The sequence below is a fragment of the Carassius gibelio genome, chromosome A10 (assembly GCF_023724105.1).
Source record: "Carassius gibelio isolate Cgi1373 ecotype wild population from Czech Republic chromosome A10, carGib1.2-hapl.c, whole genome shotgun sequence".
NCBI classification, from domain to species: domain Eukaryota; kingdom Metazoa; phylum Chordata; class Actinopteri; order Cypriniformes; family Cyprinidae; genus Carassius; species Carassius gibelio.
In genome coordinates, this window is record NC_068380.1 from 21856064 (window position 1) to 21875279 (window position 19216).

Genomic DNA, 19216 nt, shown 5'->3' on the forward strand with positions numbered 1-19216 from the left:
GATTAGACTTCATATTGGTCATCTTAGTAGCATGAAAATCAAAACGGTTATTCAAGCTAAAGAGAGCGAAGACTGCAGCAGTCTGTGTCCTCAGTCAGAGAAATCCTGTCATCATCACTGAAGCCGTCTGCACCTCACAGTCAGTCTCACATCACATCTGCTGCTTGTTCTCAAGAGTGTGGGTTTCCTAACCAAGCAGATGTTTGTGGATCACGACCGTGTGCTCTCTCGTCAGGTGGTTTGACATGGGCTGTCTGATCTTGGATGATCCAGGAAACGGGATTCACATCGAGATGTTCACTCAGGCTACACCTGTGGCCCTGGAGCACGTGCAGCAGGTAACACTACTTCCTTCTGAGAGATGCCGGCACAGGTGAGGGGACTGAGGCCGTCTTATTCTCCCTCAGTTCAGGAAGGTTTTCTTGGTGAGAAATCAGCAGCATGGTCATCAGTTCTTTTGAGGTTCCCATGTTGCTGATTTCCAGTGGAGAGTCATAGAGAAGCACTACCAGGAATCAGCTACCTTACATATCTTTGTTCATGGTTGGTTGACCTGTGTTTGCAGTGTAAGGTTCACGGAGTCAATCAAATCAATTATTAGTTGCGATCAGTCAGCAAAAGGTATTCAAACCTTCACTGCTCCAGGTGTGTGTTCAGGGTGTGTGTGTGTGTGTGTTCACGGTGTGTGTGTGTGTGTGTGTTCACGGTGTGTGTGTGTGTGCACTTGGATGGGTTAAACGCAGAGCACCAATCTCAAGTATGGGCTAACATACTTAGCAAATGTCACGACTTTCAATTTCAAAGATTTAAATGATATAAATGCATATTTGCTTAATGCTGACAGCAAACAAGAAAGTATTATAATGTTTGCCTTTCTATTAATAATAAGCCTAGTATAAAAGCAATCGTTATAATACTTTCTGCATACATTCATTGCTTTAACCGTTCTGATTATGAGACAGACTTCTATCTGTATTAGACAGAACTGATAGAAAATGATGAACGAGAGAGAGAGTATGAGCTCAGACACTGCTGCTCTCAGCGCTGCTCTCGAACACACTGACCAAGCAGAAAAACTTATCGGCCAGTGCTGATATCTGAAACATGATATATCAGTCGAACAGTAATGTAGATAGGTGTTTTTATATATATATATATATAGATAAAGCCTTGATAAGCCCACAGATAACTTGTCAATCTGTCTTGATCGATGAAGTTATGAGGAACAGGGTCTGCAGATGCATTCTAGCTAACTCTGTCAAAACAGCCCTGTTAAATGACCAATGAGAGGACAGATTTAATCACATGTGACTGGCATAGTTCATTTAGCTAAGCTTTGAAATGTTGAAAGTGAACTGAACAAGAGGAGAATGCATCATTGTGACGGTTCAAGTCCCTGATCAGAACAAGGAGAAGTGCTTCAGTAAATAGCTGATGTCGTGTGTGTGCTGTCCTCCTGCAGGCGCAGGCGCTGACTCCTCCAGACTATAACCTGCGCTGGTCCGGTCTGCTGGTGACGGTCGGGGAGGTTCTGGAGAGGAGCGTGCCCAATGTCAGCCGCACAGACTGGCACCAGGCCTTCACTGGCATGTCCCGCCGGCAGATGATCTACTCCGCCGCCAAGGCTCTGGCTGGCATGTACAAGCAGCGCCTGCCCTCCAGGACAATCTGATCTCTTACACCGTCACGTTACACGGACCACAGCTTCCCAGAACCACACGGGAATCCACATTTCATCCGCAGATGTCCTGTGTTTTTCAGTCACGTCCCATAACAAGACTGAGCCCACTCTAAAAGCCAAAAGAACCAGAAAAGCTTCTGCATCAGGTCTGAATTAAACCAGATACAGGGCAGAATAACTCATATCTAACTTTTCCAATTATTGATTGAGTTGATTTATAATGCTTGTGATTACAATCAAATACTTTGACTTGCAGGTGTTTAAGTTGAATCATTGAAATGAACATTAATATTGTGAATATATGTAATTTTGATGTGACGGTTTTGGATCTGATTTTATAGTGTTTTCTTTTCAGCCTGTTTATCAGACAATGTTGTAATGATGTGATAGTCTGCATGTGTGTCTGTGTCACACCTCGTCCATGTTAGTCAGCGTTTACTGTGGTCAGATACATCAGATCACCGTTACTGGACATCAGTATTGTGTGCAGTGCAGTGATGATGTTTAGCTCAGAGTGAGACCGGACACACATCTGAGCATGACCTCTGAGTGACCGCTGATGTTAGCACATCAGAACTGGGCTGTGTGTTGATTAAACATCTAGAACTGCTTGTCTTTATATGTTTGTAATATTTCTCCAAAACAACTGTGGATGGTTTCATTCCATAGGGTTTTACAAATGTGCCTTCAACCAGCAGATGAGTAAAATCTTTTTGTAAAGCATCATGTTGTGTTTTTGCTGAATATTCAGTGCCTATGGGAAATATAAGCATTCATGTTCTCTTTTTACTTCTGATCGAAGTCAAATCTAAAGCATATTTAAATTGAATTTATTTTTCAATTTATTTTTTATTTTAAATGTAGTTTGTTGAAGGTGAGGTGTGTATAAATATTTATTAGACATAATAAAGTAACTAAAAAATTATAATGATTATTTAGTTTAGTGTCAAGAAGTACTGTTTAGTAAAAACCTGCAAACCAGTCAGTCAGTGTGCCCAGAAAGATGTTCAGCTCTAACCTGAGGAGCCACTAGGTGCTGGGTGATTGGTTGGAACCAAATATAGCAAGTTCTGCATCCGGTGGAAGAAGCATATCGTAAGACTTGGAGTACCAGTCAAATTTGCTTGACCAAAGCCCAGACAATGAAAACCAGAATGCATGAGAAGTTGTATCCTCTACCACCTTGCATCGGTCGCACATTGGTGAAACAGGAGACACATTTGTGCAGTTTGGCTTCAGTGTAATGCAAGCGATGAATAACCTTGAACTGGATCAGTTGGTGTCTGCTGTTAACTGTGCAGACCTGTATTGTGTCCAGACACGTATAACACATATCTTCCTCCCAGGCTGCTTTACATCTCCCAGTAGAGCCTGCCGCACAGCTTTCAATTAAATTAAGTTCTACTGTAGATAAAACATAAAAAAAAACAAAATATGCTTTTCAGGGAGTTCTTCGAAATTACTAATTTGGGATTTTACATAGTGCCTGATTTGTAGATAATGAAAGAAGTGTGCATGAGGCCAATCAAATTTCTCTCAACTGGAATAAGGATGCACACCTTCTCTCAACATAAAGATCCTCGATGGACTCTAGGCCCTTCTCCTTCCAGACAAAGTAAGTTCTATTAGTCCAGGGGGGTAACAAAAGAATGATTAGAACAAATTGGCTTATGAACAGAGGTCTCTGCTACGGACAAGACTTTTCTCAGCTGAATTCTTTAACTTTTATCATCGCTGTGGGCCTATCCAACTTGGAGAAGAACATGGAAGTGTAAGGAAGTGCCAACAGCCAGACTAGTCTCTGTTTGTACCCACTGTGGGGCGTCAGGGGTCAAACTGGTCAGAGTCCCCTTCACCCAATACATTAAAGCCCTAACATTGGCGGCCCAATAATGCTTAAATACTGGCATACCCAGACCACCTACAGATTTGGATTTTTGTAGATGCAGTTTAGAGATCCTGTGTGTCTTATGTTAAGTTCCAAACATAAGAGAAATATAGAGTCCAGTTCCCTAAAGAAAGCAGAGGTAAGAAAAACAGGGAGATTCTGGCAAAGATGTAGGAATCTAGGAAGAGAAACCATTTTTATTGAATTTATAAACCCAAACATTGACAAAGGTACATTTTCCCAACTTCCTATATTGCATTTGAGCTTTGAAAGGAGCTCCACAAAATTAAACTTAAACAATAATTTTGAATCTTTGGGAATCATCCAACCGAGATAAACAAAATGATCCCTGACTATTTTGAATGGAATATTCTCCAAAAAAGTAAGTCTATAAGTATCAGAGGCATAAAGTTACTCTTTGACAAATTGATTGTATAACCTGATAAAATCCTTAAAAAAGTCATTAAATATAAGAGAATGGGAACTGATCTTTCAGAGTTTTGCAAATACAATATTACATTGTCTGCATAGATACCAATAAGAACTTCCTTGCCTCCCAATTCAAGACCTGTGATACCTATTTGATGCCTTATACTTAATGCAAGTGGTTCTAGCACAATGGCGAAAAGGGCAGGTGAAAGGGGACACCCCTGTTGCACTGAGTGGTGTAAAGGGACCTCGAGCAACTTCTCTGCATTAGTTCAAACTGAACACTTTGGTCTAGCATATATTATTTGCACCCATGACACAAATGTCTCGCCAAAACCAAACCTTTGCAGTGATCTAAACATGTAAGGCCACTCAACCTGGTCAAAAGCTTTTTGTGCATCCAAGGACAGAATTGCTGCTTCATTAGCTTTCACCTGCTTAGCATCTATGCTGAGGAAGCGATGCACATTAAAAAAAGAGAATCTGCCAGGAATGAAGCCAGTCTGGTCAGGGTGAATGATGGAGGGTAGGTTTGTTAAGCTGAGTTGCTGAAGGTTCAGTAATTACTTTCCTATCAAAGTTCTGAAGTGCAACTTGTCTTTAGCTGGCTGGGTCAGTTTCATCTTTGTTTTTCTTTAAAATTAAAGATATATTGGCTTCATACAATGTGATAGACAGAACGTTATCTTGTTTGGAATTGATTATCATTCTAAGGAGGAGCGAGCCAAAAATATCACAGAATCTTTACAAATTCTGAACTAAATCCATCTGGCCCTGCCGTCTTCCCTTTTGAAAATGACTAAATGGCAGCAACTATGTCCTCCAAAATAAAATTAGAGTCCAGGTCAGACCTAGCAATGTTGCTAAGTTTAGGTATTTCAAGAGAGTCAAATAAATGTGTTAAATCAGAATAAGTTGCTGTACTATTGGAAGTATAGAGTTCACTATAAAAATCTTTGAAACAGTTATTTATATCCTTGGGGTCAGTCAACAGTATAAGCTTATCTGTCTTTTCCCCAATTTCAAAATGCCTCTGTCTCATTCTCAAAAAAGGTTGCTTATTTGACCATCAAGAATACAGCAGTATTCATACTTAAGCTTCAGTAACTTACTGAAGTCATCAGATGATTTTGACACCTGATAAACTAATTCAAGAATAGGAAGAACACTTTCTATCTCTGAAAGACGCTTCTCTCTTTCTTTCTTGGCAGCAGATTCATGTCACCCAAAGTACAGAGTCTGACACCTCCCCATTGTCATTAAACTCCATCAACTCTTTCAGCTTGATGGTAATGCATTCTACGAATTTACTGTCAGTAAGCAGAGATGGATTGAAGTGCCAAGAATAAGATCGCTTAGGAAGAGATAGGTCGATGGACATGGTAAAGGGACTGTGATCGGAGATCAATATGCTGTGGTATCAGTAACATGCAAAATTAACTGAGAATCAAGCAGAAAATAATCTATTCTACTATAAGGTTTGTGGACATGCGAATAGTAAGAATAATCTCTGACAACACAGTGCTGAATTCTCCAAATATCAAATACATTTCTGCAATTAAGCCGGTTATTTAAAACTTGTACTGATGCAATTCTAGGGGGTAGACGGGGGGATAGTCTGTCTAAATAGGGGTCTAAATAACAATTTAAATCTCCCCTAATTATTATATTGAAATTATTGCCATCAGAAAGTAAGTCCAAAACCTTCTTGTAAAAAATAGAATTGGCAGTATTTGAACTGTAGATATTTAAGAAAGTAAACGGGAACGAGTTTATGGTACCAGAAACAAAAATGTATCTGCCATAAGGATAACGATAGATGTAACCATAACCATTGAACCATAGAAAAAATGTAAATGGAATATTTTTCAGAAAGAAAATGGCCACCCCACGGGTGTGAGAAGTGAATGATGATTGATAAACTTGAGATATCCAACTGCAACACAACCTTAGCTGGTCAGTTACTTTAATAGGCGTCTCCTGTAGAAAAATCATATCTGATGATAATGATTTAAAGTGCCTAAATACTTTTTCTCTTAATAGCATGTTCTAGCTGTTAACAAACCAAGAGACTAATGACACATTCCTACCCCAAGTCTGTGCTCTACCAGAAGACCCCTGCATATATGGAAAGAGGGAAAAGGATGTTATGAGAATGGGCATACTTTGGTGGCACGAAATGATTAGCAGCATTAAAGAAAAACCTTGCAAAAAAACCTGAACAAAACAGTAAAAAATACAAACAAATGAGGAGGAAGTAAATAAGAACACGGCAAACAGGTCAGAGACAATAGTGATGCGTGGGTCGGGTCTGGGCGGGTTAAGAAGTGGGCACTTTATTTGCAGGGCGGGTCACTAAAAACAAAATGTTTAAAAATCCATTTATGTTGCGTGGAATTTAGTGGTGGAAATTTAGATTCTTTCAAGAGATTCGTTTATTTTCAGTTCGTTCACCAAAATGATTCGTTCAGATTCGTTCACTGATTTGTTCAATGACCATTTCTTCATATTACACAAATATGCCATAGCAGGTGGCGAAAAATAGTGTCTTGTCTTATGTGTCTTAAGTCAACGAACGTATTTACTTGTGATAAATAGTCTAATAAATAGTCAAAAAAAAGTTGTTCCGATGAACAAAGCACAAGGTTTTCTTGCATAATTAAACATTTTAATTGTTTGGTCAAATTAAATTAAATTCATTTATTATATATTCACATTAATGAATCGGGGATTAAACGTGGAGTTACATTTTGTATGCTAAATACGAAAACGAGCGTATGTGCACCTATAACTGCGCTTTGTATCTGCTGATTGCTGATCAAGATTTACATGCTCGGCTGACTGTCCCTGTATACTCTCATTCATTTCCTTCTCAAACAAGATGTATCAGTTCATTCAACTCGTTCACCTACGAGAAAATCGTATTCGTTCACTAAATTCAACAAATCACATGCTCCGTCACATCTTGGCCCAATCCCAATTCTATCCCTGAGCCCTTCCCCTTTCCCTTTCGATTCTCTTTTGGTTGGAGGGGTAGGGGTAAGGGGAAGGGCCAGATAGCCCTTCAAACGAAGTGGTATAAATTATCTCGGCAACATGGCAGCTACAGCGAACAAAAAGACACATAAATGTAAGCTTTTTAGGCATAAATAAAGATTTTAATTAAGAAATCATTTGTTTTATGTTACATTCAATTGTGAGTTCATATTAACGGGCATGTTACTCAAAGAAATGTTTGCAAAAAATTTTTAATATTTGCTAATGTCATTACAGACTGCATGATAGTGCCACAGCATATGTCTGATCAGGGCGATAACTGCCGTAGACATTGATGGGGGCTAATCCCCCCAATAAATGTAGTTTTATAACAAGGTTCGGGAGGAGCAGATACTTAGCCTAATTAGCACAGGTGGAGCCACTTAAGATAATCAACCTTAGGGTATAAATACAGCTAAATTAGTCTACCTGTCTCCATTGACAGTTTATCAGCATCCCAGTTCGCTCTGTCTGTCATCTTATCACAGACCCAATTTTCCTTCCAGCAAGGAGATCCATACCGGGGATTTTTCTGATTTCCTACTTTTGCCGATACCCATGATCATTCCTACCTTGCCAAACACGGCCGTTGAGCAACATCAAACTTCTTGGCGACACCTGCTCTTCTCGCCAAGCCACATGTCGTGGCCAAAAGACCGCAGCAGCAGCAGACATTCATACAGTCTGGGCCGCACCCCAGTTTTTACTGCAGCAAGCCTCTCTCACTTTCCGCCGCAGCTCAGCCTTTCACCGCGGCTTTTCCGGCTGAGGTGCAGTTTGAGGTCTCCTCTAGCGGCGCAAACCACGCGTCGTAAATCAGTACATTTTCAGGTGATGACTCTAAATAAAGGTTTTACGGCTAGAAAGTAGTGCAGGAGCTGCGTGGAGTTCCGATCACATACGTATGTGGAAATTTCAGTTCCGATTTGAGCCTTGGATGCATTCAAATATTTGAACTTCTGTGACTAGATCGTATGTGAACGCCCGACCAGATGTGATGTATTCTAATCAAAACTATTGGTGCGAGGTCAGAATTACCATTATTTTGTTAACTGTAACATTATTCTTTAAACACTATTTTTGTAAAATGGTGGTTTATAATAATTATGGGAGAAATAATTATTAAACCATTTATTCACATTGATTAGCCCCATAAAACCTACTGTTTTTATTTTGGGGGTCATCTGATTCGTGACAATGCATTCATACATTATATACATTATATTCATTAAAATTATAAATTTAACCATGGTGAACATGACAAGGTAACAGTTACTGCATGACCAGTTTGAAAGTTCTGCGCGACTGCCGCTAGAGGGAGAAATGTGACAATCGTGTCCGAATGTCATGTGCCGTGGAAAGGTAGCTTACAGTTTGTTAAATGAGGTTATGACATAGTTCTGTCGGATGACGATGCCATTTTTTACCACGAAGCCAAGGCATTTTTTCCAGAGTCGTCATCCACACTGAAACGTCCAAAGGAAAGGCAAGGCAAGGCAAGTTTATTTATATAGCACATTTCGTACACAATGGTAATTCAAAGTGCTTTACATAAAAGAAAGTAAAATAATCATGAAGAAAAATATAAAACAAAAACAAAACAAGCAATTTTAAAATGATTAAAAACATTTAAAAATAGTTAGTAAATGATTTTACATAAAAAAATAAAATAAAACAGTGAAAATATAGTGCAATCAGTGCGGACATTGCACAGTGCTCATTCAATAAATGCACAGCCAAAAAGATGCGTTTTGAGTCTAGATTTAAATGTGACTAGTGTTTTAGCACATCTGATCTCTTCTGGAAGCTGATTCCAATTGCAGGCAGCATAGTAACTAAAGGAGGACTCCCCTTGTTTTGTGTGAACCCTTGGTATTTCTAACTGACTTGATCCTAGTGATCTGAGTGCTCTGTTAGGTTTATATTCAGTGAACATATCTGCAATATATTTCAGTCCTAGGTCATTGAGTGACTTATATACGAGTAAAAGTACTTTAAAATCAATCCTAAATGTAACTGGAAGCCAGTGTAAGGACCTGAGGACTGGTGTGATATGCTCAGATTTTCTGGTTCTAGTCAGAATCCTGGCAGCGGTGTTCTGGATGAGCTTCAGCTGTCTAATGGTCTTTTTGGGAAGGCCGGTGAGGAGCCCATTACAATAGTCCACCCTGCTGGTGATAAAGGCATGAACAAGTTTCTCCAAGTCTTGACTGGAAACAAAAAATCTAATTCTTGCGATGTTTTTTAAATGATAGTATGCTGATTTAGTTACTGCTTTGACATGACTACTGAAACTAAGGTCTGTCTCCAGAATCACACCAAGATTCCTGACTTGATTTTTAGTTGTTTGACCCCTAGAGTCAAGGTATGCATTCACCTTGAACACTTCATCTTTGTTTCCAAATACAATGACTTCAGTTTTTTCCTTATTTAACTGAAGATAGTTCTGGCACATCCAACTATTAATTTCATCAATGCATTGGCAGAGGGAGTCAATGGGGCTGTAGTCATTTGGAGATAAGGCTAGGTAAATCTGGGTATCATCAGCATAGCTGTGATAGGCAATTTGGTTCTTTCTCGTTTGACTCAGTGGAAGCAGCATGGCTAGAAGCTACAAGCTAGCAGAAGCATAGCTAGAGACTAGAAACAGACATGAAGAATAGCAGCAACATTGCTAGAGACTAAAAGCAAAGATTTTATGGTGTCCTAAGTATTTAAACTGGCCTGTTGGCCACACCTCAAATGTTGTCTTGACCAATCAGATATTGTCTTGGCTCGGGGGGTATCATAAATCATTTGTTCATCTTACCAAGCATGTTGTCCGAATTTTCCTGCTCTGGCAGGGTCTAATTTTGGACATGATCACTCAGTCAAGCACACTTTTGAAAAAAAATGTGGGAAGTGTGTCAATACAACAGGTTGATGATTTTAGTTGCTGCACTATGTCTTCCAAAATTTTACTATCAATTGTTTCAAAAATAGACATAGTATCTTTTTGATATTTTGGCCGAATCTGTCTGACCTCTGTGTAACAGAAATGAGTCGAACCAGACAAATTAAAGAGTCTATCAAAGCTGTATCTGAAACACGAAGCCGAATTCCTCAGGAAGTCATAAAACATTCTGTACCACAAGTCCCAAGCAAGATGAGCAACCAACTTGTTAACACAACAGCTTTCAACATTAACACCACTAGAACAATTATTTACAATTTCAATTCGAAGAAGAGAAATTTGGTGTCAAATGTGTTGTTCGTAATGGAAATGCAACGCTGGACATCACATGTAAACCCATGAGATCGAGTTAAATACTTCCATTGACTTCCCCCCCACCTAGCAGAACCAGACTGAAATTCCTAAAACCTTTGATCTCCACAGAAGTCTTTGTCATGAGAATGGCAAAGAAACTGCTTTTTGTACATATATATGGACCAGAATGAACTCAAAAAGACTTATAAATGAATCAGTCCATCGCTTCACTCCATATTCATTTATGTGTAACCCACACATTTGACTATCATGTTATAATCAATTATTGTGTATGTTTTTTTTAATAACTATGGCATAGCTTAACGATTCATAGTCATGTCTAGTATTGATATAATCGAATCTGCTTGCTTGAATTAGTACAGACAATAATTTATTTGTCCCATGTATCATATTCGTGTTATAGGAATCATGTCCAAAATTAGACCCTGCCAGAGCAGGAAAATTCGGACAACATGCTTGGTAAGATGAACAAATGATTTATGATACCCCCCAAGCCAAGACAATATCTGATTGGTCAAGACAACATTTGAGGTGTGGCCAACAGGCCAGTTTAAATACTTAGGACACCATAAAATCTTTGCTTTTAGTCTCTAGCAATGTTGCTGCTATTCGTCATGTGGCTTTCTAGTCTCTAGCTATGCTTCTGCTAGCTTGTAGCTTCTAGCCATGCTGTGTAGTCATCACTGTTCTTTGAGCGCGGTTCCAGCGTGCCTGCCTGCTGCTACTTAACCACGATGAGAAGAAACACCACCTTAGTCTCGTCAAACTTAATTTATTTTCTTTTCCGTTTGAGAGTTTCGTGTTCTGAGTTAAGTTTTGTAACGTCGACCTCGTCTGCGCGTTCAACTTCAACCAGCCCACACAACTCCATCTTCAGCCAACGCCCAACCACGGGCTTCCCAAGACGTCACTTCAGCGACTGAACTTCCAGCCAATCAACGACCTCGGGATACCCCTTTCACCAAGACTCCTTTTTCACAGGAGACGCAAGTAACTTTATCTCCAGACTGTGACCTTTACTGGTGTATCTAATATAATTTTAACCTCACTGAGGAACTCAATGCGAGGGCTAACTACGTGATTGGTGGTTGTTTATGTCTATGCAATTTAACGTATTGCTGTAAACTTGGGATTCCATATTTCCATTCTCTTAAACTCATCTTTCCCTAACTTTAGATCTTCCTGCAACTTGTGTGAATGTGTGTGTGCGTGCGTTTATGTGTTAGATTAGTTTATACAGTATTGTTCAAAATAATAGCAGTACAATGTGACTAACCAGAATAATCAAGGTTTTTAGTATATTTTTTATTGCTACGTGGCAAACAAGTTACCAGTAGGTTCAGTAGATTGTCAGAAAACAAACAAGACCCAGCATTCATGATATGCACGCTCTTAAGGCTGTGCAATTGGGCAATTAGTTGAAAGGGGTGTGTTCAAAAAAATAGCAGTGTCTACCTTTGACTGTACAAACTCAAAACTATTTTGTACAAAAAAAATTTTTTTTCTGGGATTTAGCAATCCTGTGAATCACTAAACTAATATTTAGTTGTATGACCACAGTTTTTTAAAACTGCTTGACATCTGTGTGGCATGGAGTCAACCAACTTGTGGCACCTCTCAGCTGTTATTCCCCTCCATGATTCTTTAACAACATTCCACAATTCATTCACATTTCTTGGTTTTGCTTCAGAAACAGCATTTTTGATATCACCCCACAAGTTCTCAATTGGATTAAGGTCTGGAGATTGGGCTGGCCACTCCATAACATTAATTTTGTTGGTTTGGAACCAAGACTTTGCCCGTTTACTAGTGTGTTTTGGGTCATTGTCTTGTTGAAACAACCATTTCAAGGGCATGTCCTCTTCAGCATAGGGCAACATGACCTCTTCAAGTATTTTAACATATGCAAACTGATCCATGATCCCTGGTATGCGATAAATAGGCCCAACACCATAGTAGGAGAAACATGCCCATATCATGATGCTTGCACCTCCATGCTTCACTGTCTTCACTGTGTACTGTGGCTTGAATTCAGAGTTTGGGGGTCGTCTCACAAACTGCCTGTGGCCCTTGGACCCAAAAAGAACAATTTTACTCTCATCAGTCCACAAAATGTTCCTCCATTTCTCTTTAGGCCAGTTGATGTGTTCTTTGGCAAATTGTAACCTCTTCTGCACATGCCTTTTTTTTAACAGAGGGACTTTGCGGGGGATTCTTGAAAATAGATTAGCTTCACACAGACGTCTTCTAACTGTCACAGTACTTACAGGTAACTCCAGACTGTCTTTGATCATCCTGGAGGTGATCATTGGCTGAGCCTTTGCCGTTCTGGTTATTCTTCTATCCATTTTGATGGTTGTCTTCCGTTTTCTTCAACGTCTCTCTGGTTTTGCTCTCCATTTTAAGGCATTGGAGATCATTTTAGCTGAACAGCCTATCATTTTTTGCACCTCTTTATAGGTTTTCCCCTCTCTAATCAACTTTTTAATCAAAGTACGCTGTTCTTCTGAACAATGTCTTGAACGACCCATTTTCCTCAGCTTTCAAATGCATGTTCAACAAGTGTTGGCTTCATCCTTAAATAGGGGCCACCTGATTCACACCTGTTTCTTCACAAAATTGATGACCTCAGTGATTGAATGCCACACTGCTATTTTTTTGAACACACCCCTTTCAACTAATTCAACTAATTGCCCAATTGCACAGCCTTAAGAGCGTGCATATCATGAATGCTGGGTCTTGTTTGTTTTCTGAGAATCTACTGAACCTACTGGTAACTTGTTTGCCACGTAACAATAAAAAAATATATGAAAAACCTTGATTATTCTGGTTAGTCACATTGTACTGCTATTATTTTGAACAATACTGTATGTCTTAGATTTATCTAATAAAGCCTTATTCATATTGAAAAGAGAAGCATCTTGTGTTTTGTGCTTACAAGTTAATGTCTTAAACTGCCGATCTTGTTACTGTGCTAATTGATAGTGTTTTCACTATACTTTGGATATTAATATCCAGCACAGATTTGATGTTAAACGGCTCGTTCAGTGAATCGCTGGGCGTCTCAGTGATCAGCCGTGAAACAGTGATTCTGTTCAAATTCCCTTTAAATTATTAAATGATTCCCTTTGAGCTAAATTGACCTGTTTCCGTTACATCTGCATTATTTGAGGATGTGCTAATCGCCTTCCTGATATTGATGATCTTCTCAGAAAAGAAAGAAGCAAACTCATTGCATTTGCTGTCTGAGAGCATATCAGTGGGAATCTGACTTGGGGGGTTTGTCAGTCTCTCAACAGTGGCAAAAAGAGTACGAGTGTTATTTAAGTTACTGTTTATATGGTTTGAGAAGAAATTCTGTCTAGCTGTGGCTAGTTTCACATTAAAAGCATGAAGGCTGTCTTTATAGATGCTATAGTGAATTTCAAGTTTCGTCTTCCTCCACATCCGCTCGGCTTTTCTGCATTGTCTTTTCATAGTCTGAACTGCTGTTGATCTTCTCCAAACTGATTTCTGTCTGTTTGTTTTCTTACTGACTATTATTGGTACAATATCATCAATAACATTCTTAACTTTTGAGTTGAAGGAATCAAGGAGAATATCAACAGAGTCTGCAGAAAGGCTTGGTGTTAAAGATATAGAATCCATAAATAGTACACGTGTGTTCTCGTTTATGCATCTCCTTCTGACAGAGACCGATCTAGATTCAGTGGTAGCAGAGATCAATATATCTAAGAAAATACAGAAATTATCAGATAGTGCTATGTCCTTAGTAACAATGGATGAAATGTTTAGACCCCTACTGATGATTAGATCCAGAGTGTGTCCACCTTTGTGTGTGGGTCCATGCACATGCTGAATCAGGTCAAAAGTGTTTAGAACCGTTATCATTTCTTTTGTAGTTTTGTTTTCTGCATTATCTATGTGAATATTAAAATCCCCTGCTATTGCAAAACAGTCAAACTCTGAGGAAATTATTGATAACATTTCTGTGACCTCTTCAACAAAGGCTGGAGAGTATTTTGGAGGCCTGTAAATAATAATAAACAGAATGCGTGGAGCACCTTTCAGCACAATCCCTAGATATTCGAAAGACAAGTACTGACCAAATGACACTTGCTTGCATTGATAGATATCTTTAAATAGAGCAGCTACACCCCCACCTCTCCTAACAGTTCTGCAAACACTCATGTAAGTGATGTTAGGAGGGGCTGCTTCATTTAGGATTGTTGCACTGCAGCTGTCTTCAAGCCATGTTTCATTTAGAAACATAACATCCAGATTGTTTGTGGTTATAAAGTCATTGATTAGAAATGATTTATTTTTTAGTCAGCAAATGTTTAAAAGTGCTAGCTTGATGGCAGTGCTTTGTGTCTTCACATCAATCTTAGTTTGATGCATAATAGGCCGCAGATTAGATGAGTTTGCCCTTCGGCTTGAGAAGGCCTTAGACTTTCTATCACGTGATAAAACTGAAATAGAGAAAGCTACAGGCACACTGGGTTCCCACTTGGTCTGTAAGCATTTGTGAATGTTGCTGTTATTATAGCGGGGACCCGACACATATCACTGAAAGCTGTTTTCAGTTGTTTTTGGTTCACCTTCAGCAGATAGAGGGTTTGGGCCCTGGCGTTGAGGCAGCGGTCGGAGAGCTCTCATAGGAACAGGGCCCACAGGCTTTGGTGGTTGGGGGGCCCGCCGTTTTTTAGTTGATATCTGCGGGCTAGCAGCGAATGAGTGGGAGAGTTTAGTCCCAACATACACCAATTCCTCCATTTTCTGTGAGAAGCACAGAAGTGGAGATAATGGAGAAAGGGATAATGTGTCTGGTGAGATGGACTGTGTCTCTGGTGTTTCCGGTGGCTGTGATGTGTTGTTCTGGCTTCCCTGGCTGTTTTCCAGAAAGTCGTCCTTGGGTGGTGAATCTTGTAGCTGTTTTGATACATCACAGTCAGTCTGTGAGGAGCTCTGTGCACATGGCTCTGCAGGGATAGTGTCCATGAGCAGTGCTTGTTTTGGCTGCATGGTGTTATCAGTGTCCTTGTGGGATATGTCAACCACATGATGGCTCGGACGTGGTGTGTGTGTGCTGAATGGATTGACACACTCTACTTTAGGATGATGAAGGGAGAAGTAGATATTGTCCTTAAACACTCTTGCACCAAGTTTGTTTGGGTGGAGGCCATCTGGTTTAAACAATTGTCTATGGCCCCAGAAAAGATCGAAGTTGTCGATGAAATTTACTCCTTTTATATTACAAGATCTTTGTAGCCATGTGTTGAGCCCAAGCAACCATGAAAACATATTTGTTCCCCTTGCTGGGAGTGGTCCACTGATGAACGACTGAACTTTGAGTCTTTGAAGTGTTTCAGAGAGTTCAATGAAGTCCTTCTTAAGGAGTTCTGGCTGCTCTTTCCGAATATCATTCTTCCCCACATGGATGATGATTCGATTTGCAGTCTTGTGCTTCATCAAAATGTTCTGAAGTTCCTTGTTCACATCAGAGACCGTTGCTTGAGGAAGGCAGCATGTTGTTGTAGTCCTGCTACCAATGGCGATTCTAGGGGGCCACCCCTGAAAGCTCATTGGCCACCCCTGTGGCCACCCCAGATCTGATTGCTAGTTGGTCAAGTTCATCAACGCAAGAAAGGAGAAATGCTGTCAATCAATGATGACAGCTGATTAACTGATTAAGGGCCAGTTTTACATTTTTAACTAACACAGTAACGGTTGTGCGGAGACTGAAGAGCTGATTTCTGCTCAGCGGACGTTTGGCCATGCAGGTCAGGTGACCCATGAGAGGAGCGCGCGCGGAGACAGGAGGACAGTGACACACAGAGTAGCAACGACAAAACCGCTGGAATCAGTCGATTGAGATGTATGGTATATCAATGTTTAGTTATATCGTAGTTCTCTCTGAATGTGTAGGAAAAATGTATCTAGCCCCAAGTAGCAGCTTAAAGTCAAACTACACTGCACTGGCTAGTTTAGTAGCCTGCAAACTAAGTTAAGCATTGAAGGTAAGAATACCGCCGGTGCAGCAGCAGTCGATCTGCAGTCGATCTGTTCCCCTCGAAATGTCTGTTTCCCTTTACGCAAACATAGTCAAGCCACCTTTATTCATATAGCACTTTTAACAAAAATGATTGCGTCAAAGCAACTGAACAACATTCATTAGGAAAGCAGTGTGGCAATAATGCAAAATGACAGTTAAGGGCAGTTCATCTTTGATTTCAGTGATGTCATCATCTCAGTTCAGTTGCCGAGTACAATCAATCAATCAATCACCTTTATTTATATAGTGCTTTAAACAAAATACATTGCGTCAAAGCACTGAACAACATTCATTTGGAAAACAGTGTCTCAATAATGAAGAATGATAGTTAAAGGCAGTTCATCATTGAATTCAGTTATGTCATCTCTGTTCAGTTAAATAGTGTCTGTGCATTTATTTGCAATCAGGTCAACGATATCGCTGTAGATGAAGTGACCCCAACTAAGCAAGCCAGAGGCGACAGCGGCAAGGAACCGAAACTCCATCGGTGACAGAATGGAGAAAAAAACCTTGGGAGAAACCAGGCTCAGTTGGGGTCAGTTCTCCTCTGACCAGACGAAACCAGTAGTTCAATTTCAATCAGAACTAGCGAGCGCAAGAAGCGAGACTGCATGTACGGCAAGTCAAATGGTTCAAAATACCGTCCTAAATCCTAAACTTGAAAATAGTTTTAAGACGAGGGGTTTTACAACTCGAAAATTATTTTCTTTTTTTTTTTCTTTTTTTTAAATCAGATTTATTACCGATTTCAGTGTGATGCTTGAGGCTTTGGCTATTTTGTTTTATACTGTCTTATACTTATTTATTTATTCTCATTTATTCTTATTTTTTTATTATATGCCTTGCTGTTGTTGTTGTTGTCGTTGTTATTTATGTATGCACTGAAATCTTAAAAAATCTTTGTGTGTGTGTATGCAAAACATACACAAGAATAAGTACCATAAAAGTTGTGTATAAATCAGAACCATATGCACACATGACAACTTTAATTCATAGTTAACCCCCCCCTTCATTCAATAAACTATAAACCTGGTAAACAGACTCTGTGCCTTGGTCAGAAAGAATGATCTTTGTTGCCCCAAACCTGTGAAATAAATTAATGCAGTACACAACTGCTTCATATTTAGTCAGAATAGCATAGGCTATTTTGTGTAATGGTCAATAAATGCACTCATTTAAATCTTTGGTCTTGAACATGCATTTGTGACTTTCCCCACTAAATTAATACTAGCTATTAACATAACATAATCAGTTTATATGTCTCAAAGCAGTGTTGAAAAGGAAAATATTTAGTTGCCTTTTTAACCATTTATCAATGTCAAAAATAAAAATTGTTTGGCCCCTTTTTGTCCAGCAGCCACTTTTCTTCTAAACTTTACATTGTTTTCTGAGGAGATGTGATTAAGTTGGCCATCTATTGAAATAGCTTTATTGTTAAAATCTAAACAAATAACCTGCAATGAGGTTCTAAAGGCCTAACTGAAGGAATATGCCTATAAACTGAAATTAGAAAACAGGTCATTGTCCATGTGCTAGTTGCTTTAAGTCAGTTAAGTATAGTTTCTTGACAAGCACTGACTTTTTGCTATTATAAAGTGTTGGTGTATCATTATACTCACTATGAAAAAAATGTGTCAGTGTAGAGAAGTTCCTTACATCCAGTTGTGTTTGGTGTATTTGCATGTGGCACAATTTAGGCTACTTTGGGGCAATGTTTGATAAACTATTTGGTTGAGTTTATTACACAGACCTTGCAATCCGAGGGGAAACAGGAATTCCAGAGGGGAACAGAATCAACTGCTGCGGCATGAAATATGAAAAGCTATTTTCTGGACTGAAGACTGAGGGTGTTTTTTGCAGATGTGTGTGTTCAGTAGAGCTAATGTTATATTTTTGGCCAACCAAAGTGTGAAATATAGTGTGACAGCCTAGATTTAAGTAACTATAACACAAGAACAAGCTTTGACTTATTTATGTGCTCTGTGATTAAAGGGCTGTTTAAAGTCTTTTAGTCTTGAAGATGTCTACATCTAAGTCATGAAATCACAGAAAAGGCGATTAAAGCTGCAAACTGTGCGTGTATAAGCAGCAAACCACATCTCTCAAATGCATGTTCAAATAAAATATAGCCTATTCTGCAATTCGAGGTCACAATATCAGACGTAAGTTGATTTGTATTTTTTTATTAGTAATTTAATGCACAATTAATTGTGAGCACAGTTCACTTATACTATAAAATATAACAAAATTAAACCATTTAAATGCATAAAAACAAATTCTACAGTTATGTTGATTTCTGGCCTTTTTCACATTTTTTTTATCATTGCACGCCTCATCCATGATTAATGTTGGAGAACAAGCATTTACGAGTTTTGAGAAGCTGAATGAGCAATAAAGTTAAAGTGAGCCCCTTTATTAAAATACCTGGAGGTGAGGAATAATACAAAAATTGTCATATTCACCCAGTGTTACTTGATCTAAGTTGCAAATTGCAATCTCAATTCAGTTAAGTAGAAATTAATTGTACTCAGTTGTGTTTAAGGCACTTAAAATAGCCCATTACGCCTACATTATAGTCAAACACATTTTTTTATATAAAATAATGAAGATTTCTGTGCCACCCCAGACTGGTTGCTGGCCCTTCCCTGGCCACCTCTATAAAAACATCCTGGTTTCGCCACTGCCTGCTACTAATGTTTCTGATAACAGAGTCACCCACTATCAGAGTCCCTGGCTCGGCTGCGCTCTGAGCTGAAAGCCGCTGTCTGCTTGACCTTGAGCACCTGTTAGTAGCGGTGTTAGCTGCTGGCTGATCAGATCCATGTTTAAATACATTTGGGGATTCCTCACCCACATTTA

The 19216-nt window shown here is 39.3% G+C and overlaps 1 protein-coding gene across 1 annotated transcript in view; it reads left to right on the top strand.

Annotated features, from left to right (window-relative positions):
• prrc1 (proline-rich coiled-coil 1) overlaps positions 1 to 2404 on the top strand; it is a 12784-nt gene extending 10380 nt beyond the window's left edge. The window contains exons 8-9 of the mRNA XM_052608877.1: positions 236 to 338; positions 1463 to 2404. Of these exons, the coding sequence (XP_052464837.1) occupies positions 236 to 338; positions 1463 to 1672 (313 nt within the window). The 3' untranslated portion in view covers positions 1673 to 2404. The remainder of the gene's footprint in view (positions 1 to 235; positions 339 to 1462) is intronic.
• The last annotated feature ends 16812 nt before the right edge of the window (positions 2405 to 19216 follow it).